Below are 27,091 nucleotides of genomic sequence, written 5' to 3' on the forward strand. Positions count from 1 at the left end.
CTTCACTTTTCATGCTTATATAAAGGCCTTGTAATAGATAGGAAAATACACACAATTAAAGAAGAAATAAGAATCTCTTTTCTCTTTCTCCATATATTTCTTAACTTGTTTTTCCTTATTTCATATTGTTACTTTGAGTTATATTTTATAACAGTAGGAATAATGTCTTTCAGATACCGGGATATCTAAAAAATCACTACATTCCAAGGTGTTATGTTGTATCAAGTTTCAATATTGCTTCCCAATGTACACTTTGAGTAGATGCCCCTAATTTAGTGCAAATAGACGACTTGCCACTTAGGAATCTGTACGTGCTTTACTGACTTGGAATTTGGGAAGGTAATTTAGACTGGAGTATGAACTAAAAGAGGTTCAAGTCTTTAAGAGGGTGAAGCAAGACACCTTTTGTTGAATCTAAACATGCACGAGTCTATGATTCAATTTCAACAAAATGCATGACTTGAATTTTACATCTTTCTCTTTTAATTCAATTGAATAATGAGTAAAAGTTCCTAATATTGAATGATATTAAAATTCAAGCAATTACAAGATAAGAATTACTAATAAATGATATCAGAGACTTTAGCTCTTCATTATCTGTAGCAAAAGCAACCTTTTGTCACCACTATAATTACATCTAATCAAAACATTACAAGTTTACAACTTTTGTTACAAAACATGGCAAAAGCCCAATTAAGATACAACTGTCAAATCTGGTACTGCTAGATTTGATGAAAACATCTTTAAAGATATCTGGTTTAAATTTATTCCAACAAATACAGCAGATGAACTCGCTCATCCATTGGTACCCATTACCGTTTGTCTTCCAGGTGTGCTTTCAGTTCAACACTTTAAGGATAAAAATCAGAGTGCAGGAAATATAGAGCTCAAGCCGCAACAAACTATAAACTGCCTTAGATTTGAATTGCTCAATATTTATTCTTTTACGAATACAAATGGAATCCACATATGGTATCATCTTGAGTGTGATACTTGCCTCGCTTCTATGTCCTGCAGTCTGAGGGTTACAGCCCTCTTGTGGGCATCCAAACCCTCAACTTCGGCCATTTTCTCCACGTAGGGGCCAAGATTCCTCAGCCCTTCTTCTGTCAAAGACTGCACGGTAATGTATTTCAAGAAAGAGTCTAAAGAGACCCCACCATACATACGTGCATACCCGTAAGTTGGCAGAACATGGTTAGTTCCACTTGCATAATCTCCTATACTCTCAGGTGTCCACTGTCCCATAAATACAGAACCTGCAAGTATTCAGAGTAGATTATTTATAAGTTAGATTTGCCAAAGAGAGACATGATTGATTAGCAGTAAGTTGCTATTGATGGTAAAATATGAACCTACAACCTAACTTTCCCGGTATCTATATGAACACAGAAGACTTCAGAAATAACACGTGAACATGCATATTTTTGAGCTGTATACTAAAGAGCCCAAGTCGGGACAAACATTAGACAGCTTCCACAAGTCAGACAAACCACTTTGATAAAGAAGTTCTGGAAAAAGCAATTGTCACCACTGATCAACACAAGTAGTTGGTGTTTGGTAGTGTGTCAACGTCGTAAGGGGAACAAACAAAGTTACACAAATAGACACACACAAAAACACAGATCGAAAGGTCAGTAATTCAATATTCATCATACCCTCTTCTAGTTTCTGAAATTTCTCTTGATATTTTGAGATTGTTCTCCGGTTTTAACAACAATGAACATACAGTTGATTTTATAATAAATGAGTTTGCTTATATAATACTTGCTAAGTCTATCACCTTTTTTTTTTGTGGAGAAATGGAAGTCTGTCACTTTTAACTTGAGGAAGTAGCATTGTCCAATCTCTCAAGAATTGAAATATAGATCTGTCTGTCTGAAAAACCAGGCTCCCTCAATAAAATATACTTTCAGCTAACTGTAAGCCATATAAAAAGAGCCTTCTTTCTGATGTAGTTAGGTTATTAGTGTGTGGAAGTTGAGTACTGCAGGGAGTACTTTTGTTTTTTTGCCTTACCTTAAACGTTGTAAATCCAGATTTCTTTAAGCCCAGAAGTAAAAAAAATATGCCATAGCTATCATAAGAACCATATTACAAATGGAACCAGCAGTTCCAGCCTAAGTTGCTTGGACACGGGTGCGGGCGTCCGACACGGGTGCGGATCTAGAGGTCAAATCCTTCGAGATGTAAATTGTAAGATTCGGGGATACGGATCCTAGTACGGATACGGTGCGGGGATCTGGCTAAAACTATTTCAAAAAAATAAAAATATAAAATTATCTTTTGAAATTTTGTGGAATACTTACGTATAGCTTGTAAAGTGTGATTTATTTTTTATTCTCAAGTTGTAGATTAGTAAATGATTGATTTTCTAGATAAGATATGCTATTTTTTTTAAATTTACTCTACTTTTGGTTCTGATTTTGGGAATCAAATTGTATCTCGTCTCGAATTTTTCCGTCCGTTATGGTCAAAGTACCCAAAATCGTTTGACCAAATCCGGTACGGATCCCAAACCCACACCCACACTCAGTGTTTTTGAGAGCGAGAAGCGCAAAAAAGCGACAGGGGCTTGCCTCGCTTCAAAAGCGAAGCGCACGCTTCATTGAAGTGAAGCGCAATTTTAAAAAAACATAATGTAAACCTTGCAAAGACACAATATAAATAATCAAAAAATTCAATTTAAAAACTTTGGGACATTTTTAAATCCCTATTAATATAAGAAAATACATAATCAAATAAACTGAAAATACATATAAAATTAATCAAATAAACTGAAAATATAACATATATATAATAATTAATTTTATAAACTGAAATACACATTAAAAAATTCAAATAAACTGAAAATAAAACATATCATATATATATATATATATATATATATATATATATATATATATATATATATATATATATATAATAATTAATTTTATAAACTGAAAATGCATATAAAATTAATGAAAATAACTGAAAAATAACATATATATAATAATTAATTTTATAAACTAAAATACATATTAATAATTAATTTTATAAACTGAAATACACATTAAAAAATCAAATAAACTGAAAATATAACATAATATATATATATATATATATATATATATATAATTTTATAAACTGAAATACATATAAAATTAATCAAATAAACTGAAAATATAACATATATATAATAATTATTTTTATAAACTGAAATACACCTTAAACAAATCAAATAAACTGAAAATATAACATATATATAATAATTAATTTTACAAACTAAAATACATATTAAAATTAATAAATAAGAAGAATAGGGGGGGGGGGGGAGAACCAACGCCTACCCTAGCGCAGACACTGGACGAGAAAAACTAAAAAAGAGAAGAGAAAAGGAGAAAAGAAGAAGAACCCTAGCGCAGACACTGGACGAGAAAAACTAAAAAAGAGAAGAGAAAAGGAGAAAAGAAGAAGAAGAAAGAAGAATAAAAGAAGAAAAATTACCCGGAGGCTGGAACCCTAGTTGGCTGCTGCTGCTGCTAACGTTCAATTTTTGGCAAGACAAAGAAAGGTCTTTTCACTTTGGGTCTGTTTTGTATAACAAAAACAAAGACCCAAACTTTTTTTTTTTTCAAAATGACCCCTTTGGGCAGAAGCGCTCGCTTCTGCGCTTTTCGCTTCTGGGTCGCTTCTCGCTTTCTTGGCTGAAGCGATCGCTTCTGCTGGTCGTGTCGCCTCGGTAAGGAAAAAGCGACAGCTTCTCGCTTCGCCTCGCTTCTCGCTTAAAGCGACGAAGCGCTCGCTTTTCAAAACACTGCCCACACTAGTGTCGTGTTGACACGGGTGCGGCACCTAAACTGCCATGTCGGAGCAACTTAGGTTCCAGCCACCATCAGTAGTGAAATATGTTAAGAGCTTCTCCTAGGAACCCAAGCGGACTGAAATAACCATGCCAAAGAAGAAAACAGAAGGCTAGTCAACTACGTCATCTAATAGAAAAATGACGGTATATTCAACTCCCTACCGGAAAAGGAGATGGCATAGATCACTAGTGAAGAAACTTGTCCGCCTTGCCAATGGCCAGTGAACCTGAACCTTCTATTTGACATCTTGCAGAGCTAATCATACAGTTTAAAGGAATAAAAGGGAAGAAACTATCAACCTTATACAGTCAAGAGCTGAGATAATAACATTACGTGTTCAATACACATACACACCCTTAAACCACTAAAATTAGGCATAGAGATTAAAGACGTCAATAGACAAAAAATACCACAAGACTAAAGTATTAACCACCTGGATGATGAAGACAAGGGAAAATAGAAAATGAAACAGAAATCTCTGGTAAAAATGCTGTTAAATTGTATGGAAAAGTTGTGTTATATGGAGGATCACAAAGGGCAGGACAGAAAACTCACTCAAAGGAATATAAAGATAAGAAGAATAAAGATGAATATATTACCCACTGTATATCACACTTTAACATTGCTAAAATCAAGAGAAGCTTGAGGAAAATATTTCATGGATACATCACAATCAGCAGCCCCAATTGCCAAAACAAACTAACAGAAGAGTAGATATGCTAAATGGAAAAGTAAGGTAAAACTTAGCAAACACAGAGATTTAAAGTACCTGCATTCTCAATTAAACTTTCCCACTTCTCAGCTTCATTCACATTGATTATCAGATGCTCAGGTGCATACATGTTTGAGAAGGAAATTGCCTGAAAAAGGTCGTGATTTAAGTCCACGAGATAAAGGCTATAGCTGACAGAAATTTATAAGGAAATTGTGTTCACGTTAATGATAATTCAGTTTTTTTAAATATGTTTCAGGCAGAATTATATAATGACAGCAAGCATACATCAAACTGTACGCAAATTGCTGCCAGCCAAGATCGACAAACATACCTCAAGCATATCCTGTGCTAACACAGTGAAGCTGTGGCTAAGTGCCTGAAGTGCAATTTCTTCCCTTGGAAGGGCTTGGCACTGCTTCCTTATTTCCTCTTGAATAGCATATAGATCAACACCATCCCCGGCAATAACCAGTACGACTTGGCTATCTGGCCCATGCTCTGCCTGAAAATTGCATTAGAGGTGATAAGCTTTTGCCTCAATGAATGACGGGAATTATTGTAAGTTTCAGTTCAGCCTGTGTTAACAGTTAATCTCCTTCACTCCGAAAACATTAAATCTTCCTATTTTGGTCTCAGAAGAGACATAAGCACTACCAATGTGAAATAACAAGAGCACCAGATTCAGACACAGAATGTAGGAATGAAAACTTAATCAAGCAGTGAAAAGTGGATCTAAAACCTGTGAAAGTAAATCTGCTGCCACATGGATAGGACTGGAATGCTTGTCAGCTATAACAAGGACTTCTGAAGGCCCAGCCGGCATGTCGATTGAAACCATAGCTTCGCTGTTCTGTTGAGAGAGAATACTACTTAGCAAAAGACAACTAGAGGCGAGGAAAATAGTCTTTTGGCAGCATATTTGTTTCAAGTGAAATTTATTTACATTGCTAATATCAACCTAAGATTACCTCTTGAAACCAATACCTGCAGAATCATTTTTGCAGCGGTGACATACTGATTCCCAGGCCCATATATCTTCTCAACCTGGCATAGATGGTAACATACATAATTCTTCCCCTTTATATATTATCAATGAAAGAAAAGGAGAGTTTGCCATATTTAGGAAAACAAAAATCCAAAGGCCAATATGAAAGAAAACCCACTTCATTAAGATATCTACAAGTTAACCACAGGTTTCAAGGACAACCAGGGCAGTAGCCTTACAGACGTACAAGGAACAGATGCAATGTGTCTGCTAAAACATGCCATAATTACTTTCCATTGTAAGAAATATAGCCAATGAACCAATAAGGATTAACATTCACTGTATACAGGGGGATCTTACTTGATATATATTCTGATTAGTGATTGCAATCATTATAAAAATATAAATTTTCAGTCAAGTATCACAAAACTTCTTTTAAGAAAATAGTTAAGAAACTAAGTCCATGTTATCTTTTCTATAGAAAATCTTTGCCCTCTTTCTATTCTCAGTCCTATTTGGGCCTCCTAACCGAGAAATCTCCAGTGAGTTATCTAACCCATCCAATTGGGCTCACAGGTTTGAAAATAAGGGAAGTATGGACTCATCCATACACCCTGCTTCTACCGAAATACCAGACTTCAGTCAATAACATGGTTCGAACTCGTGACATGCACCTAACCCACACTTCACGGTTGTGTCCTTATCACTAAACCAAAGGCCTGAAGCGAGATTGGTTCCTTTAGTAATATCAAATCAGCACATGCTTAGACATCACCTTCCCTATTTGAAGCAATAGCAAAGACATCATGTTTTAAAGGAAAAATGAATAGAAGAAAGGGATGCATAGTTTCTTTTCCATCAACCCTTGTCCAATTATTAAAGTTATACTTTTTGCATGAATAAAACAACTATGCCTCAATCCTAAACTAATTAGGATCATCTATATGAAGGTTCATTATTTGTGTGCCATTGCAAGAGTACTCTATAAATAATACATGCACGTCTACTTAAGCCAGGATTAATTGCCTGAAAGTACTCATGTTAATAACATTTATTCTGTGTTGTGTGCGTAAACTCAGCAAAGCAATAGAAGTATACTAGTGCTTGTATGATACAATATGCAGGCTTCAACTTTTAAGGTGAAAGTTGTACCTTTGGGCAGGATTCAGTGCCCCAGGCCATAGCAGAAATTGCCTGTGGATTTTAAAAAGTCACAGTAAATGGACCATGAAGTAAAAAGTTTAAATTCGGAAAAAAAGTAAGAAATTAAGTGAAATGAGTCAGATGCAATGTCCACTCATGAACGCAAGACCACGGAAGCATATCATCTTATACCTGAGCACCTCCAGCTTTAAGGATGTGGGTCACACCTGCTTTCTTGGCACAATAAAGCACTTCCTACAAGAAATGCATCCAAATAAATGGCCATTGATACTTAAACTTATACCAACAAAGTGAGATTGTAAACAAATACCTTGCAAATACTGCCATCCCGAGAAGGTGGAGTTGCAAGTACAACAGTTTTACACCCAGCAATTTGTGCTGGCTGGCCAAAGGGAAAAATTGATTATTTTGTACTCAGGGAATTAGCATTGAAAGAAATGATTAACGAGAGCATGAAATTAACATGGAAAATTGAATCACCGTACAACTGAAAGCATCAGAGCTGTAGAAGGTAAAATAGCAGTTCCACCAGGAACATAAAGCCCTACAGAGGCAATGCTCCTAGCCACACGTTTACATCTGACACCCTGACAAAGTAGGAACTATGGAAGTTAAAGGAGAAGTAAGAGTGCCAACACAATGCTGCTAAACAAACCCACACAACTGAGATCAATCCTATACAATATCCATAACCTACATGCATGTTCTCCACAACTTTCTCAACAGGCTTTTGAGCAGCATGAAAGGCATATATGTTGTTATATGCCACATCAAATGCTTCTCGAACAGCTGAATCAAGCTGAGTCAAAGGAAGAAGCAGTTAGATTGGAAATAAGACAAACTGAAGTCAATTGTCTTTCAAGACAAAAATTAAAGAAAGAGGAATAGGAAAGGGGACAAAAAAATCCTAAACATAATTCAAACTCTAAAATGTCACTCTTTAATCCCCATCCCCCTCATCAATTAGAAAATGTGTATTTAAATATATACCTCAGGATCTGGAAGTTCATTGACATCTTCAACTATCTTATCCAGTACAACTTTGTCAAACCGCGACGTGTAACTGCCCAGGAAGTTATAGACATCATACCAAAGTAACATCAAGACAAAAAGACAGGTTAACTTTTCTATAGTGGCATCTTTTACTTTCAAACGGAACTATTAACTCTTAAAGAATGATAAGTGATGGACAAGCCGACAAGGAGAAAAAAAACTGAAGATTTTTGTAAGTTCTATAACTATTTAATCTAAACTTAGGGATAGTATGAAGGTTTGAAAGTTTGAACTTAGTTTGTCCAGCAAATTAAAAAACTGGCAACTAAAGTTGATAAGAATCAATTACAGAAAGAGTAAAAACAAGCTGCAAAAGCACGGTAGCAAACCTTCATCTTTGGTTGAAACTAGATTATTAGCTTTAATTAATAAAAGCATATCTAAAAAGTCGATACAACGGGAAGTAGTTTGAAATGTTGGTACAATGTTTCCCAAACGAATTAAAAAAAGAGAGGGAGAGAGAGCATCTGATAATAGGCACAATAGAATCATATTTTATGTTTAGGTTTATAGTTGCAAAGACACAAAGGTCACCAAGTTGGATCTGCTATACGAAACCTTGTCGCTTCTTTTCGCTTTTAAGAGCACTGGATCAGAGATTGAAATGTGGAGTGTGAATATGTGATAAAGCTCATCTTAATGTCAATTAATATTTAGATCATTTTGGTCCATGCAAGAGGAATGAGAACCTAACATAGTTTTCTACAATATAATATGTTAGGAGAGATGCCCTTTACACTATTCATTAATATTATACAGTCTAGCACCTCCATTTGGAGCATATCTTTGGCCTTTGATGTGGATCAATAACACATGTTCCGCATTCTATTTTCCCCCCTTAAATTCCCCCTTAAATCGTTAAAGGTAAACACATGTTCTGCATTCTTATGGTAAGGAAGGCGGAAAATAAGGGAATTTTCACATAACAGCTACAGGGTAAGAATTGTTGATGAACCAAACACTGCAACTAAGGCATAATATCAAACAGGCACTAACTCTTTAACTGCTGCATCACCTCTATTACGGACATCATCAACAATGGGTTGAACCTGATGCGATTCATTCAACATTCAAAATAAGTCTACTTGATTAAACTGAAAAGTAAGTAATTAGAAGGAAAAAGGAAAATACAAATTAGTTCAAAAAGCACTATAAACTCACTATGTTGAAAATGGAGGAGAAATCAATGCGTGGACGAGCTTTGAGGCTGTCAACCTCAGAACTGCTAAGCTCTGATAACCTATATGACTTCATCGAGCACCTAATTGACTTATGAAATAACCCTGTTAATAACCATCAAAAACAACATGACACATTAACCCAACAGTAAATCCCTACGAAGACACATTTAATTTAAAGTATAGCACTTTGTGATGGTTTTCACTAATAAGAACAACTACAAGCAATTGATGGAAAAATTTCATGTGTAAAAATGCTAAATAACAATTTCATTGGTCTATTAACTTATTGCAAAAGGAATTACTGAAAGTAATACCTGCAGGCAGATAAGAACATTTCTGATAATATACAGTATTGCGTGTAGGAATGGCCCGAAGATTACTAGCCAAGCTACAGGACCTATTCAATGATAGAATTCTGCAGTCCATCTATGTTCTGACAACAAACCAAAATTAGACTCTTCTCTCTAACAAATCAATAATCTCGGTAAATTAAAGATAAATTCTTTTATTAGAGCCAATGCACTAAAACAAACTCAACATAGAGTCTACTTCTAATAAACAATACTCTACTTATTATCTTCTACAACTAATAAGATACCTATATTCACTCAAATGTCCATTTGGGAGGAAAAAAGAAAAAGCTTTCTTTATCCAGTGGAAGCGGATAGTCCATACCAATCTTATTTTCAGAGTAAAGCTGAAGTACGAAAATAAACAGTAATTATTGTAAGATTGGGCCATGTAATATTCAAATTACAAGCCCAAGTCATTTCAAATCCCAAGTCACAGGAATGTGTTAGTACTAATATCTTTTGGGTTAGAAACGACAGCACTCAAACTAGCTGGTTGGTATGCATGTGTATCTTACTGTAAAATATGCTCTATTCTTCATCATGTCCAATTATTCTTAGTCAACATAAATTTAGGGATGGCAACCAGTGCGGGGCTCATTTTGGTCTTCCTACTATCTTGTTGTTACTTATCATGCTTTTACATGGCTTCTCGCTTCTGTCACTTGTTTTTCTTTTTATTAATGTGGTGCTTATACTTTACTGAGCCGAGGGTCTTATTGGAACAACCTCTCTATCTCCGCAAGGTAGGGGTAAGGTCTGCGTACATACTACCCTCCCCAGATCCCACTATGTGGGATTATACTGGGTTTGTTGTTGTTGTTTGTTAAACGAGGCAGAGCGGTGCGGTTGCGGGGTAAACCCGCGAAGATTTCAACCAGCCCCACCACCCAAAAAATTATTTACTGTTTTTAAACCCGCCCCGCATAATATTTTTAAATTTTTTCTAATTTTAGAATATTATCAAAAGATACCATATTACGATGCATTATATTTTCATTTTAGAGAAATTTTATGCAATTTTTCTTGATTTTTCTTCTTTCGTTGACGCTAACTCCACTCACTTTTGTGCATATGGAGTAATTCTATGTTACCTCATATTTTCAAATTTTCATGTAGCTGTCTATTATAAATTAAAGTTGTGTTTCTTACAAACTATTTTTGGTTCCTTTATGAGAACATAGAGTTGATGGAGCATCTTATAATTACAATGCCAGTATTGAAGTAACAATTTTATTTTTCTAACAATCTGTACTTGTTAGCTTTAACTTACTATAATATATACGCCAGTCTCACATCACCAATGCATAAACATTAGCTTCACTAGGTGATTAGACTAAATAGCACATATTTTTTAATTGAAGTTCAAATGTGCTAGTGGCAAATAACAGAAAGACCAAAATAAAACTAAAGCGAATTTAAGGACAAACATCACTGTTTTCCTAAATAGAATGAATTGAATAGAAACCAGTAACTCTCATATGCAGTCATCAATGATCCAAGGCAGCAAATCACAAATGGTTGTCCGGTGACTTAATTGTTCATATTTACCTGAAAGTTTTATCACAACAAGTATTGAAAATCTAAAATAACTTCTATTAAAAACCATTCAACAAACAGCCAATAATTAATCCAAAATAGCAATAATGACAGATAACATTACAAGAACTCAGGAAGCAGGGGAAGGATAGAAAAACAAAAACTCAATAGAATTCATAACTTGCAAGGCTAAGATTCAAAATTAAGTTCGAATCTTATCCAAAAAGAAAGAAAAGAGAGAAAGAAAGTGTTATCTGATGTCCGTAATCTTTAAAATTAAGTGAAAAGTGAGAGTGTACCAGGGATGGAGAGATGAGATTGTCCCACGAAAGGAGAAAGCTTCTACTGTGGACCTGTGGTGCAGCTTGAGTTCGTCAGTCAGAGATTAAGATTGAGATTGAGATTGAGTTTTGAGAGATGAGATTTGAGAGAGGCAGAAAGAACATTTGATTCTAGCTTTTACGTTCTTACGTTTTAGTTCAGTAGCTTTTAGCGTTTTAGGTCTTTAGACTTGGGTTTTATCTTTTCTTTATCCGACCCGCATGAAATTCTTTTTAAAAAAAATTGAACCCGCCCGACCTGCACCGTGAACTCTCTAACCCGCACCACATGTACATGTTTGGAGCTTGAAAAAAAATGTTGCCTGCAAAAATAGGTGTTCTTTCACGGATTCTTGCAGTGAACTACTTCATGTTGTTAAATTTGGGTGAGTCAAGAGTTGCCCAAAAAGAAGGTAAATTCTTGCTCCTTTTTTATAGTTGTTGAGCTGGGGTGAGATTTAACTACAGTCTACAAAGTTGTGCAATAAATCAAGAATTCTGAAATACTGAGCTTATTACTTTTTCACCCACCTATTCAGCAAAGTTTATTGAGAAAATATCAATATGAGTCTCTAAAAGAGTAGAACTGTAGAAGGCTAGGACCTGTTAAAATTTTGTATGCTAAAAGAAAAAGTTGAGTTTTTTGGTTCGCAGTACATTTTTTACATGATTTTGGGAGGACTAGGTTTGAGCAGTATCACTGTTAGTTTTGCTGTGAAGTGATACTAGTCTTTAAATGACTCTAACGATAGTATCTTGTTGGAGTAAGGATTTTGTGGGCCGTCATAATTCAATTGCACTGCATTACTTAAAAAAGCTTCCTTGAGATAGAATCTTACTTAGGGCTTGAAGTTTTGGACTTACAAAAAAGAAAAGGCTGGAAATTTAGTACTATTATGTTAGGAATTAATACAATCTGGTGAATTTGGTTCTTTAAATGATGCAGAATTTCACATGGATTCTGCAAGTTTGCTAGGGGAACTTTCTGCAACTCTATAGCCTAACTCAAAAATGTTGAACCTTATGGGGTCAATTACAGGATGAGAATATATTAAAAAGGGATATTAGAGGTTTTTCTAGCAAATTGCTCACCAATTCCAAATTGTTGGTGGGGAAGTGGGGTTTGCAGTGTTTGAAAATGAATTTTGTTTGGTCATATTTTGGGGTTTATGCTGGTGCTGAACAAATGTAGGAATTCTGCTTCCTGCCTTTGCATTAGACTTGCAGTTATCTCCACTTTGAATTGTCTTGCTACTAAGGTTTGCATCATTTACCAACAATCTGTTGTTTGACATCTTCTTTTGGCAATTTGTCTCTGTTGACATTCTAGAACAAATTGCCGTTACAATGGGAGCGACACACTGGAAGTTCAATGGTGAATTGTGCCAGATTGAAGCAGTCAGAGTGACAACTGATTGACCAAGTTGGTCCGAAACTGATGTTAAATGCAACTGCAGTATAGGAAAGGATACTCTCTGCCACGTAGTAGCTATGTAATCTTTCGTCCTCTTGCTCGATTTCAGTTCTTTAGTACTTCGTGTTGTTTGAAGAGCAGCATAGATGATTTGGAGAATGCAGCAACTAAGTTCTAAGTTACTGATATCTTGCCTTTACTGCTAGAGAACCCATAACCATGTTTAATTAAGTTGTAACCATTTCCTACATATTCACAACAACCTTGTATTTATATTCTCGGACAATTAAAAGAAACAAGATTATAGGAGGAAACAAGATTATAGGAGGAAATTACTGATCAAACAAAAAGAATGGAGGGAGTTTCATTCTGCCATATATAAGCTGTGCCTTTGCCGAAGACCTCTTTTATCTTTATGGATTGAGATTGTATTATATTTGATTAAATCTTAGGCTTCCTGAGATGTATGAATTGCAGCTTGACATCATTGGCTTTTTCACTTGAGTAAAAAGTAGTGATTTACATCACCATCATAGAGCGGTTCCTATTGATGCTTTCTGTTGTGACTGTACTTGGTTTCGTTTTATCTAAGTGAGTATAATATCTTATTCAAACTATTTTAGATAATTAAATTACATTGTTGACTCTTGAAATTACTTATGCAGTACTCTTAAGGGCATAAGTCTTCCTGGAGTTCTTCCACCTGAACTGGTAAAGGTTCCTTAGATTCAACCAATGTAAGCACCTTTTGAATTCCATTATCACATTCCTTTTATATCCCATTAGAATCTTATTCAATGCCCAAATGTTGATGAACACCATTAACTGAGTTCAACTTTTCTCGAATTTCAGTGATTTTGCATACAATTACCTCAGTGGTAGTATACCAGCCGAATGGTCGTCAACCCAGATAAACTCTATGTAAGCCTCATCTATTATCTTACTAAACCAGCTGTTATGGATGTTCTCAATCATCAATTGTAACTGCAAATGTTTTATCCAGCTCTGTTCTTGTGAACCGGTTGTCAGGAGAAATGCCGAAGGAACTGGGAAACATTATCAACCTTACCTATATGTATGTATCAAATATTGATTATCTGATCTGATTTCTTTTCTTCATTGCTGATGTAGCTGTTTGGACAGCTTTTGGAAAATAGCTTTTTTAAAAATAATATTTTTGCACAATCATTTCTAAATTAATAAAATTATTAGAAACTACTGGGTACATCTTACCCTCCCCGACCCCACTTGTGGGAAACTACTCGGTTTGTTGTTGTTGTTGTATTTCTAAGTTAATAAAATTGTCTTTCTTATATGATCAATGCAAGCTTACCAGCTTTTATGCTACAGTTTTTTTTTCCCCTTGATGCAGTGTTGGACATGCTCTTCTTCATTACAATAAGAATCATCTCATTTTCTGTTTCTGTTTTTCATGTTTTTCAATTATTTTCCCAAAAAGTCAGCAGTGCACGAATCTATATGTCAATCTTTCATCAGCAACTTCGCAGGGAACCAATTCTCAGGCATTATTCTTCCTGAAGTAGGAAAACTGATAAACTTAAAGACACTGTAAGACCGTTCTTTTCCTTTTTCTCTTTTGGGCCTTTGGACATGAGTTGTGATTTAAATTCCTGAATATGCAATGGATCACAGTTTCAGGCTATTGTCCTCCAACCAACTGGAGGGAGAGCTAAGCCAACATCACTGTCTGGACTTGTAAATTCAATAGATTTGTAAGCACATGGTTCTTCCATTATCCATTTAGCTAGCATCTAAAAACTTTTTTTGACACTATTTTGTTTCATAATGCAGTAGGATAAGTGATAACAATCTCAGTGAGCCAATTCCAGATTTTATACAGAATTGGAAACAACTTGCAAAATTGTAAGAATCTCTCTTCTTATGCCAGAGGATCTTGAGATATCTTTGCTAGCACAATGATTTTGTAATCTCAAGTATTTATTACTTATTTTGGATAATCAATGAAGAGAGCAGCATGCCTCCCGTCTAGAGGGTCCCATTCCATCAGGCATATCTCTCCTCAATATACTAACCGACCTGTGAGTACGGAACTCTGAAATATTGAGATCACTAATCTGCTTCTTTATTTTAGTTTATGGATCTCATTACATTGTGAAGACTTCTAATGTTGAGTCTCCTGTTCAGGAGGATTAGCGACATAAATGGACCAATGCAGGAATTTCCTCCTCCAATTAACATGACAGGCCTAGTGATACTGTAAGTTACTTAGTAGTTAATGCCAATTAACATTGGCATCTAAATTTTGATGGATCTCTTCTGAATGCTGTACTATCATCGGATTCATGATATTGAGAAACTGCAACCTTTCTGGAGTAATTCCTGAATATATTTGGCAATTGAAAACTATACAAGCATTGCAAGTAGTTTCACATGCAATTTGGCAAATTCAATATTCTGTGTTACATTCATTATCATTACATATCTGATGTTAAACCTTGTGTCCAATTGCAATAGCCTTGAAAAATACTGACTGTCAACTTTGAAAGACTCGGGGTCAGTGCACTTATAGTTGGTCCTTCCACTTGGAGTTGCATAAGTATTTAGCGTACAAGCAAGTACTTCCTTCCTTCCACCAATATGGTAAGTAGAAAGAATCCAAATGAGGGTGTTTCCATACACAACAAGTGTAGATAAACCCAAAATATAAGCTAATAGGATGAACCTCAATACAATGCCATTTCCTCTAGTTGCTTTCCACTCTCTTTTTCTCCATTAGTTAATGACTAACGCTGCATCTAAAACCTTCATCTGTTGCATTCTGGGTAATTCTTGGAGTTGCAAAATCAAGTGACTACTGGAGTGGTTTTTGCAAATTGAAGTGCACTGGAATCGTTATACCTTATGAAATACTAGGTGTAATTAAAATTTTCTAGGGAAACCACAACATATAGGGAAGACTTCCCCGCCACATTAAACATAATTCATGCTTTCACTAGTTAAAGGGTGGGAAAGACAAGGGTGGCGGTTATGGGTTTGAAAGTGCAAACTCTCCGTTACTTTTTGTATGCTTTTCGAGGTAAAATTTTCTTTTATTTATCTTGTGGTAAACTAACATTCTAAACATGTTCTTGTACTGTTGTGTAGAATTAAGAGGACTAGATCTGTAAACTGGTGTATTTACTTTCAGACAAATTAAAGCTACCACAAGTAACTTTGATGCTGCAAGTAAGCTTGGTGAAGGTGGATTTGGATCTGTCTAAATGGTGAATATGCATAAGAAATCTCATACTTCTTCCTTCTTACACCTCCCTGTGGAATTCCTAATTGATTAATATCGCAAATCATCTATGAACTTCATCCATTTTTTGTTAATGCTCAGGGTACACTAGCGGATGGTACTATAATTGCTGTCAAGCAGCTTTCATCCAAGTCAAGACAAGGGAACCATGAATTTGTAAATGAAGTATTAATAGGCATGATGTCAGGTTTACGTCACCCAAATTTCATTCGACTCTACGGATGTGTTGAACGAAACCAACTTTTACTAGTTTATGAGTACATGGAGAACAATAACCTTTCCCATGTTTTATTTGGTAAGTAGTATTCTTGATGGATTACTTAAGGTACAACTCATAAAGGACACTAAGCCAAAAAATGAAAGAAAAATAAAGTTTGGTAATCCCAAGTAACTGGGCATAATTCTCAAGTTTATATATTCATCTGTGTGAATATGTACATGCATATATGTTAAAGTTTTGCCTTTTTATTTTATTTTTTATTTTATGGGAAGTGAAGAGTTTTACCTTTTTTAGACTTATACTAGAGATGAAACTCTCATACTTTATAAAAGAGAAGTTTTTCTTTTGTAAGACACATTGTAACTGTTACGCGGCGCCTTCCTGAAATTCCTTGGAAGGGCGACGTAAGACTAAGCAACCGATGTCAGTGCGGTTGCTATGCGCCAACCGAGGTCCTCGCCGTACGCTAGACTAGATTGTCAGTGCCGTACGGGAAAACCAATGTCGTGAGCAATTGAGCAGCGAAAAATGAGCAATTGATGATGAAAGCTGATGATTGTATTGATGATGATGAAAGCTATTACAAGATGCAATGCGGTGTCGGGGGGGGAGAGACACCAGTACAGAGAATTGTTTGAATGCTTGAATGTTTGAATGCTTTGGTCCCCCTTAATAATGCTTAAAAAAATAAACCAAAGTTACATGAGTTGACCTAAGAAAGCTGTAGAAGCACACTGAAAATGAATGAAGTAAAACTACTCTATAATTACAATGAAAAGGACTTAGTCTTCTATGGAAGCAAGTCCGATGGCAGCAACTTTGTCTTGAGCATCAGGGTCTGCGCGCGCATTGTTGTGGGCGCGCGCGGCACTATTTGGATCTGCCAGCGGCGGGGCGCTGGTGCTTGGCATTGGGTCTGCGCGCGCGGCATTGCCGGTGCGCGCGGCGCTGATGGCATTCGCCAACCGCTGGCACTGATTATCGGTGGGGCGACAGAGGCGCATGCTCGCTTGTCACTTGGCGCTGCCGAGACCACGGGGCCGACCGTGGCGCTAGGCGTTGGGAGGCTTGCCGGGACGCCACGGGGCGCGTCCAAGGGGTCATGGGAGGCTTGCCGGACCGTGGCGCTAGGTGTTATGTTCTTCATTCACGACTGGATTTGAATCGAGGATCTGACCGAGGACGAGGTCATTTATCAATCTAAATTCAGACTTGATCATAGTATGCAACTGGTTTGAACGTTTATATCACTTCTAACTCATTTATTTGATATTCTTAATTGTTCGTGTTAGATTAAATCACATATCCTTAAAACCACATATAAATTTAATTGTTACCCAATTTTGGGGTAAACAGTTTGGCGCTCACCGTGGGGATAAGGATAATAGTGGTAATTCGATAGGAACCTTCATAACACACCCTATTTTACGCTTGTTATTTGAAGTCTTAATTTCAGGTCAGCCCAAAAATGTCAAGCTCTCTGTCTTCTCACTTGAACGTTGACGCTAAGTCTGGCCATCACGACGAAAATAATAATTTGGTGCCCAGTAACGAGGTGCCCCCTGCCGATCCCAACGGTGTCCCAATTTTTGATCCGGTCGATGCTAACTCGCAGGTGGACATCAACATCAATTTGCCAACTAATCTCGAAAATAATGTTCGTGTGACCTCGACCAACGGCTCGAGAAGCGCCCGAAGGCGAAGGTGATGGGGGTAAGCCTGCGACTAATCTTTGAAATGTTGCAGGCTTTGCAGGCGACGATAGCACAACTGCAGAATCAAAGTCACGCCCCAACAGGGTCGAGCCCGAACGATCCCGGAAAAGCACTCGAAGAGATGAGCAAATTATCGAGAGACCGAGTGAAGCCGAGCCCGGGGTAAACACTGAAGTGATGAAGATGTTCGAGGAGTTGACAAAACGAGTGGAGTCAGGCGAGAAAAAGATTGAGGCTAATAACAAGAAGGTGGAAACATACAACTCCAGGGTCGATCAGATCCCGGGGGCACCCCCGATATTGAAAGGACCAAACTGCAGAAAATTTATCCAAAAGCCTTTTTCCCTGAGCGCGGCACCAAAGCCGATCCCAAAGAGGTTTCGTATGCCCGACATCCCCAAATATAACAGGGCCAAGGATCCAAATGAGCACATGACCTCCTATATATGCGCAATCAAGGGGAATGATCTGGAAGACGATGAGATAGAGTCGGTATTACTAAAGAAGTTTGGGGAGACTTTGTCCAAGAGCGCAATGATATGGTATCACAACTCGCCCCTAAATTCCATTGATTCGTTTGCTATGCTTGCATATGCTTTCGTAAAAGCCCATGTCGGGGCCATCAAGGTCGAGACCAAGAAGTCAAACCTTTTCAAGGTCAAACAGAGGGACAACGAGATGCTCAGGGAGTTCGTGTCAAGGTTCCAGATAGAACGGATGGACCTACCTCCAGTTGCAGATGATTGGGCCGTTCAGGCGTTCACTCAGGGGTTCAACCCCCGAAGTTCCTTGGCCTCTCAACAGCTAAAATAAAATTTGGTGGAGTACCCGGCGGTAACCTGGGCGGACATCCACAACAGGTATCAGTTAAAGATCAGGGTCGAGGACAACCAACTCGGGGACCCTTCTGGTTTTGTTTACCCCATCAGGGCCGACGATAGGTCTAAGAGGGCCATTGATTAAGAGCCAAGACCAGTCCGAGATCGTATCAACCATACAACGGACCGAAGGGGAAATGGGTCTGGGCGTCATGAGAAGAGAGCGATCGAGGGATCGATGGTCGAGGCCTGATGAGTAGAAATGTGTTCGATAGGCCGCTCGGGAGAAGGGAACCACCGAGATTGTCAGAATACAACTTCAATGTGGACGCCGCTAGCATCGTGTCAGCCATAGCACGTGTTAAAGAGACCAAGTGGCCCCGACCTTTGCAGTCCGATCCGACCCAGAGAGATCCCAATTTGATGTGTAAATATCACGGTACTCACGGCCACAGGACCGAAGATTGCCGAAAGTTAAGAGAAGAAGTTGTCCGGTTATTCAACAACGGATACCTCCGAGAATTTCTGAGTGATCGAGCCAAAAACCACTTCAGGAGCAGGGACGCCAACAAACATGTCGAACAAGAGGAGCCTCATCACAATCAACATGATCATTGGAGGAGTCGATGTCCCCCAAAGGCCAATGATGAAGCGCATTAAAGTATCTATCACAAGGAAAAAATGCACCCGGGATTATGTCCCGGAAGGAGCCATTTCGTTAAGCGACGAAGATGCCGAGGGCATCGTTAGCCTCAAAATGATGCGTTGGTAATATCCATACTTATCAATAAATCTCAAGTTAAATGTGTGCTGATTGATTCACGTAGCTCGGCCAACATCATCAGATCGAAGGTCATAGAGCAATTGGGATTACCGGACCAAATTGTACCAGCAGTCCGGGTGTTGAACGCATTTAACATGGCATGTGAGACCACTAAAGGAGAAATAACCTTACCGGTGAGCACCGCCGGGACAATCCAAGAAACAAAGTTCTACGTGATCGAGGGGAACATGAGGTATAACTCTCTGTTCGGAAGGCCATGGGTTCACAATATGAGGGCGGTACCCTCGACCTTGCGCTAGGCGTTGAAATTTCCACACCGGGGGGAGTCAAGACTGTCTACGGAGAACAGCCAATTGCAAATAAGATATTTGTTGTCGATGGGGTAGTTCCGGTGCCCGCGGTTTCAACATCGAGGAATGCGGAACCTACCAGAAAGGCAGGGGTTAAATAGGAATCACTAATACCGGCCTCGGTCGAGCCGGAGAAACTGGAGGAACGAGGAGCAGACGAAGAGAACGAGTACGACGTCCCGAGATCCTTCATAGCTCTTGATGACACCGACGCCACCAAATCGACTATTGAAGAGTTGGAGCAAGTCGTATTAATCGAGCACCTACCAGATCGAAAGGTATACCTGGGCACGGGGTTAACCCCCGAGCTCAGGAAAAAACTTATTAATTTTCTTAAAGCTAACGTCGATGGTTTCGCTTGGTCCCATCTTGACATGACAGAGATTCCACCGGAGGTAACCACTCACAAGCTGAGTTTGGACCCGAAGTTCCATCTGGTTAAGCGGAAGAGGAGGCCACAATCTGAGATCAAACATGGGTTAATTAAGGATGAGGTATCCAAACTTGTAAAAATAGGATCCATCTGGGAGGTTAAATACCCGGACTGGTTAGATAACGTAAGAATGTGTGTGGATTACAAGGACTTAAACAAAGCATGCCCTAAGGATTCTTTCCCTTTGCCTAACATCGATCGAATGATCGACGCGTCAGCCGGGCACGAGATACTCAGCTTTCTCGACGCCTACTCCAGGTACAACCAAATTCGAATGGACCCGAACGATCATGAAAATACTTCTTTCATTACCAAATTCGGCACCTACTGTTATAACGTAATGCAATTTGGATTAAAGAACGCCGGTGCCACCTACCAATGTCTGGTAAACCGGATGTTCGAAGAACAAATAGGGAAATGAATGGAGGTTTATATAGACGATATGCTGGTCAAGTCCCTGCGAGAAGAGGACCATTTGAAACATTTGCAGGAAACCTTCGACATATTAAGAAAATACAACATGAAGCTAAAGTCGAAGAAGTGCGCATTCGGAAGTCAGATTAGGCAAATTCCTCGGGTTCATGGTATCTAATCGGGGGATCGAGATCAACCCCGACAAAATAAAGGCCATAGAGGACATCACCGTGGTGGACAACTTCAAGGCAGTTCTAAGGCTGACCGGTCGTATCGCCGCACTGGGCCGGTTCATCTCGAGGTCCTCGGACAAAAGCCATTAATTCTTCTCGCTATTGAAGAAGAAGAATAACTTCTCCTGGACCCCGGAATGCCATCAAGCTTTGGAAGAACTCAAACGGTACCTGTCGAGCCCCACTGCTACATACTCCAAAAGCGGACGAGTAGTTGTACCTCTACTTGGCGATTTTCGAGGTAGCGTTAAGTGGCGTCTTAGTCCGGGAGGAAGAAGGTACGCAATATCCTATTTACTATGTTAGTAGAACTCTAGGCAAGGACGAATCAAGGTATCTTCACTTGGAAAAGTTAGCACCCCCTTTACTAAGCGCTTCCACGAAGCTGAAGCCATAGTTTCAATGCCACCCTATATGTGCCGTAACCTTTTACCCGATGAGTAATATCATGCATAAGGCTGAGCTCTCGGGTAGGTTGGCCAAATGGGCCGTGGATATTAGCGGGTACGACATCGAGTACCGACCCCGAACCACCATAAAATCTCAGATTTTGGCAGACTTCGTGGTCGACTTTACGCCGACCATAATACCCAAAGTCGAAAGGGAACTACTACTCACCTCGGGGACTACTTCGGAAATTCGGACCCTCTTCACGGGTAGTGCCTCCAACGCGAAGGGGTCCGGGCTTGGTATCGTATTGAAACCACATACGGGAAGTATAATTAGGCAGTCTATTAGAACTGTGAAATTGACTAACAATGAGGCCAAGTATGAGGCCGTGATTGCAGGTCTAGAATTGGCTAAGAGCCTTGGGGCCGAAGTGATCAAAGCCAAGTGTGACTCCCTCCTCGTGGTCAATCAAGTCAACAGAGCATTCGAAGTAAAAAAAAAAAGAACGGATGCAGAGGTACATGGACAAATTACAGGTAACCCTACACCAATTCAGGGAATGGACCCTACAACATGTACCCCGAGATCAAAATAGTGAGGCCGATGCACGGGCTAACTTGGGGTCGTCGGTTGATTCTGATGAATTCAACTCGGGAGCAGTAGTGCAATTAATGAATTCGGTGGTAGAAGAAGGTCACGCCGAAGTGAACCCAACGAGTTTAAGTTGGGATTGGAGAAATAAATACATAGATTACTTAATCGAGAGCCATGCGCACCAAAGCTGCCAGATTTAGCTTGGTCGAAGGGGCATTGTTCAGGAGATATTTCTTTGGCCCACTAGCCACCGGGAGAGACCGAATACGCCATGAGATAAGTTCACAAAGGCGCTTGCGGAAACCATTCGGGGGAAGAATCACTGGTTCGGAAGCTAATCAGAGCTGGCTATTACTGGACCGAAATGGAGAAGGATGCGAAAGACTTCGTACGGAAGTGTGACTAGTGCCAAAGACACTCCCCGATGATCCATCAATCGGGAGAAATGCTCCACTCGGTCATGTCTCCGTGGTCATTTATGAAATGGGGAATGGACATCGTCGGTCCCTTGCCATGGGCACCCGGTAAATCTCAATTCATACTATTTATGACCGATTATTTTTCTAAATGGGTCGAGGCCCAGACATTCGAGAAGGTACGAGAGAAAGAAGTCATTGACTTCATCTGGGATCACATAATATGTCGAGTCAAGATACCAGCCGAGATCGTTTGCGATAACCCAAAATAATTCATTGGCAGCAAGGTGAGTAAGTTTTTTCAAAGATCACAAGATCAAGAAGATACTATTGACGCCTTATCACCCTAATGGGAGTGGGCAGGCGGAATCGACGAACAAAACTATACTCCAAAACCTAAAAAGGAGATTGACCGGTTCGAAAGGGAAATGGAAGGAAATCATGCCCGAAGTCTTATGGGCATAGCGTACGACTTCGAAATCAAGCACCGAGGCCACCCCAGTTTCTTTGGTCTACGAAGTTGAAGCCTTAATACCAGTTGAGGTAGGGGAACCGAGCCTCAGGCACAGTATGCTACCGAAGAGTCAAACGATGAGGCCATGATCACGAGCCTAGAACTATTGGATGAAAGGCGGGAGGCCGCCCTGGTCCGATTGGCCGCCCACAAACAACGAATAGAAATGTATTACAACCGAAGAGCCAGCCTCTAACACTTTCAAGTCGGGGACTTGGTATTGAGAAAGGTAACACTACACCCCAGGAACCCAAACGATGGAAAACTGAGCCCGAATTGAGAAGGACCATACCGAGTTATCGAGATAACCGACAAAGGCTCATATAAACTCGAAGCGGGAAATAATGTACAACTACCAAAAAACTGGAACGTGGCATACCTAAAATGGTACTACTGTTAAAGTACGGACTTAAATCCCTTTTAATTTTGTTACATTACTGACTAACGTATGCAGATACTCTTCCATGGGCATATGTGCCTATTAGGACTTAAAGCACGAGTTGCACTCTTTTTTCCTTGAATCGGTTTTGTCCCGAAATAGGTTTTTCGGCAAGGTTTTTAATGAGGCAACGGTAAAACATGCTACCTTAGATTTGAAGACCGGCTGTAAGCTGGAATTAGTGATAATTGTCATCAGATCAAAAGTATTTGAGCCCTCACAAGTTCGACCTCGAATACTGGGTGCTATTACCCTTAGATTAAGATCGTCAGCAAGGGGAAAGAAAATTTTATGTGTCAAAAGCTAAGGGTTGGTCGTTATGATTCGTTGTAAGGGTTAAACAGTCATGCAAATCGTGCCCACGTAGTCCACTCTAGCCACAACACAAGGTTTTTGCGCCTCCGATCATGTACCTTACATATTAAAGCAAAGAAAAAAAATTCTACTTCTCTTACACTTTATTATTGCACATTTTGCTCCTTCGATCCTGAAGTCCACGGGCTACCCCTACTCGGGGACTGTCGTCCGATAAAAATTCGGACGACCCAGGCCACCCCAAAAATGGCTCGGAGACGTCCGGAGTCCGTACTAAGAAAGTAAGGCCCTTATGAAAAATCGAAACCTATTAAAAGGTTACCCTTGCATAGACATTGTCGAAAATACTTAAGCATCTTAAAGGTCTTCGACTTTATCAAACACTTGAAGCCACAAGTAATTCGAAGTCGCCATCGAAATCATTTGGGCCTCCGAAGAACGAACGCTTTAGGCTACATTTGATTTTATGCGAAGGCATTAAAAACAATACGCAAATAAAAAAATTACAGATAGATGCTGTAAAGTAAAGATACGATATTGCTAAAAAAGGGAAAATTTTATATATTCCAGAAAATATTTACAAAGGCACGACAAAGCGGCCTCAAAATAAACAAAAAAGAAAATACACAAAGAAAAACTAGAAAATAACTAAGACGTTTACACCTGGTCCTCACCGGGACCCGACTCATCACCAGAGTCATCGACACCCTTGGAAACCTCGTAGCCTTCGGGACCCTCCGGATCATAGAGTTCCTTTGCCTCGACCTCAAGTCTCTTGGAATCTTCAATCTCGACCGACAGGTCAAAACCTCGGGCATGAATCTCTTTGAGGGTCTCTCTCTGGGTTAGCCGCTTTACGTACTCGGTCTTCGACTTTAAGTGGGCCCCGGCTACCTCCACATCAACCTTATACTGGGCCAATATTTCCTCGACGTCAGAAGAGGTTGCATCCAACTTGGACCTCAGTGCGGTTTATTCTTGTCTAGGGCATCATGTTCCGTGACGGCCGAGCTCAGTTGTGCCCGGAGATCGTCATTTAGCCGAGACCATTTATCAGCTTTGTTCTTTGCCATCCGGAGTTGGTTCTCGGCCGATGCCAGCTCTACTTTTGCAGCTTATTTCTCCGAAGCCAGTAGGTCCATCCTACCCTTCTACACCTCGGTCGTGGCCTTGACCTCATCCATCTCAGCCCGAAGCTGGTCGATCAGGTCTATCTTCTATTGGACCTGCGAAGTTGTGTTGTTAGTCACCATGACTAGCTTTTCATTTTTAGCCTCAAAGATCCTTACCTTTTTTACCAGGTCATCGTGATCCCGCTTCAAGGATGAAGCCTCCTTCTGAGCCTTTTCCAGCTCAGTTTGTAGAATCGGGAGGTCCTTGAGGGCCTCGTCTTGTTGCTCACTGAGAGCCCTGTATATGTCCTTCTTCCGTACTTGCTCTTTGAGCTCGAACTCGAGTTGGTTGATCTCCAAGCGGCAACGAAGAAAGATTTCATGATGGAGCACTAAATCCTAAAAAATAATGAAGTTATTAGAACAAGTTTAAAACTAAGCAAGGTTCACAAAGGGGTACGAATGGTAAACTCCTTACTCGATTTAGCGCCTGTTGCGCCTCGTTGAAGAGGCTCAACGTGCCCATTCGTTCATCTTTGCCTGATCCTCCTCAGTCACCAGACATCGAAGGTAGCTGGCTATGCCCACCGGAGCGGACAGTACCCGGGTGTCCGCCGGGATTGTGAGAACGACTGTTCCCTTGCACTCGGGGTCCACTCTCGAAGCAGGGAAATGCTTCATTAGTTTTGAGCTCGAACTCAGCCTGCCTGCTCCCAATGGCATATCCTTTTTTCAGGACCTCCAGGTGACCAAGCCCGGAAAAGTCCTCCAGTGCAGCCATATCCATGCCATCGAAGAACGTGTTGAGGGCATCATCCGGGCCCTACGACATCTTGCTCGATTTCTCTTTGCCTGCTTGAGCCTCCTCCAGCATGGACTTGGTGTAGGAGGGTGTCTTTACGATGTCAAAGACACCGGTTTGCCTAAAACCACCGAACTCAGGCAAACCTGTAAGAAAGGAAGGAGACTTATCAATGCGTAAGCTAAAAGTACAAAAGTAACTATTCGGGAAAGGACCTCACCATGGGAACGGGCTTCCTATTTGCCCTTTGAAAGCTTGCGTCATGCGCGCTCAGAGTATGGCATCTGTTTGTAGATCCCCTCGATCCACTCCTTGAAGCGGGGAACTGCATTGGGAACTTGTGCAACAGCTACACGACGACAAACATAAGCAATGCGAGAAACAACAAAAGGAAATGAAAAATACCCGAGAAGGAAAATACTTACGGGATGCACTCCACTTCTTTGGGAACGGCGGAAACTCGGAAGGGATGAGATCTTCGGTTTTCACCCGAACGAACCTCCCCTGCCATCCTCATCTCGCTCCTCATCGATGCTCGAGAATGGAGCTTTGCTTGCTCGGCGGACGAGCTTGATCAGCCCCCTCGAAAGATACGTGGACTGTATAGGCGAAGCAGGTGGTCGAGGGTGAACCAAGGGGCTTTAGTATTGTTCACGAAATGTCGTAAGAGGATCACGATCCTTCAAAAGGGCAGGTGGATTTGCCCAATACATACGTCGTACCTTTTGCAGAAGGCAAGGACTATGGGATCCATCGGGGTGAGCGTGAAAGGGTTAGTGTAAACACTTAAGTACACATCCACGTAAGTAGTGATGTCGTCATGGGGGCCGGGGATGACCACTTCCTTACCCTCCCAATTACAGTCCGTTCGGACTATGGGTAGTATTTCCTCAGTAATGGAGCATATGTATCTCAATGCTCCCTCACCTCGGTCCTGTTGACTAGAGTCCTTCTCGGCGTGGAAGTCGTTCCTGATAAAGCAGCCCCTAGGTACGAAGCTCTTCATGGGGGGATCTTGGGCCACCTTGGCATCCATGGCCAGGTTGGAAGATGAATGAGCAGTTTGCTGAGGCACGAACTTGGAAGTTTTTGTCATCGTAATCTGGAAAAATATGAAGATTTGAAGAAAAAATATGAAGGTTTGAAGAAATAATATGAAGATTTGAAGATGGGATGAAGGTGTGAAGGTCTAGGTTGAAGATCCAAAGAGAATGTATGGGTATTGAAGATGAAGATATGAAGGTTTAAGGAGCAATGAATGAAGATTTGGAGGAGTTGAAAGCAATTAGAGAGTTCGAGGGTAAATTCTGGAATTAGAAAGTGGAAGAAGTGAAAAAGGGTCAGAGCCTTTTATAGAGTAAGAACAATCAATGTGCGACGTTTAGCATTCGAGAAAAGTCAACTGGCGGCTGACACGTGTCTGAGGTCAGAACGACGCGACTGATGGGATATTTTCGATTAACCCGTCATCCCGGTTGTAACGTACGAAGGAAGGAACCTGGGTTCATCTATCGCTTCCCATCGTTTCGGTAAACCTACTCTCCGAAAAACAAGGGGGCTATCTTTGTACAAGTAAAATCGAGGGTTACGTCTACCCTGATTTCCCGGTGAGAAAATAGGGGAAGGTTACAAACGCACGAGATTGTAATCGAGGTTAAAGACCCTTTGTATCGGGATCCTGGGAGAATGAACG

At 39.9% G+C, this 27,091-nt stretch overlaps 1 protein-coding gene and 1 pseudogene across 11 annotated transcripts; one reads left to right on the forward strand and one right to left on the reverse strand.

The window, feature by feature from the left end:
- Positions 1-557: 557 nt before the first annotated feature.
- On the reverse strand, positions 558-11,940 carry LOC107779522 (histidinol dehydrogenase, chloroplastic). 11 transcript variants are annotated; one of them, XM_075251728.1, is made up of 17 exons: positions 11,307-11,553; positions 11,135-11,188; positions 10,765-10,847; positions 9,261-9,379; positions 8,927-9,048; positions 8,762-8,814; positions 7,703-7,775; positions 7,410-7,511; positions 7,198-7,299; positions 7,023-7,094; positions 6,884-6,946; positions 6,701-6,742; positions 5,548-5,607; positions 5,303-5,413; positions 4,895-5,065; positions 4,618-4,708; positions 558-1,259 (listed from the first exon to the last, which is right to left on the reverse strand). In XM_075251728.1, the coding sequence occupies exons 4-17, from the start codon at positions 9,370-9,372 to the stop codon at positions 976-978; spliced, it is 1,458 nt and encodes a 485-aa protein (XP_075107829.1). In that variant the 5' UTR covers positions 9,373-9,379; positions 10,765-10,847; positions 11,135-11,188; positions 11,307-11,553; the 3' UTR covers positions 558-975. The 11 variants fall into 11 exon arrangements, with proteins under 11 accessions (XP_075107829.1, XP_075107827.1, XP_075107830.1 ...); XM_075251726.1 differs by having other exon boundaries at positions 9,261-9,372; positions 10,772-10,847; positions 11,307-11,324; XM_075251729.1 differs by lacking the exons at positions 10,765-10,847; positions 11,307-11,553 and adding an exon at positions 11,687-11,940.
- Positions 11,472-27,091, forward strand: part of LOC107779524 (putative LRR receptor-like serine/threonine-protein kinase At1g07650) — a 45,497-nt pseudogene continuing 29,877 nt past the window's right edge.

Source organism: Nicotiana tabacum, chromosome 4, assembly GCF_000715075.1.
Source record: "Nicotiana tabacum cultivar K326 chromosome 4, ASM71507v2, whole genome shotgun sequence".
NCBI lineage: Eukaryota > Viridiplantae > Streptophyta > Magnoliopsida > Solanales > Solanaceae > Nicotiana > Nicotiana tabacum.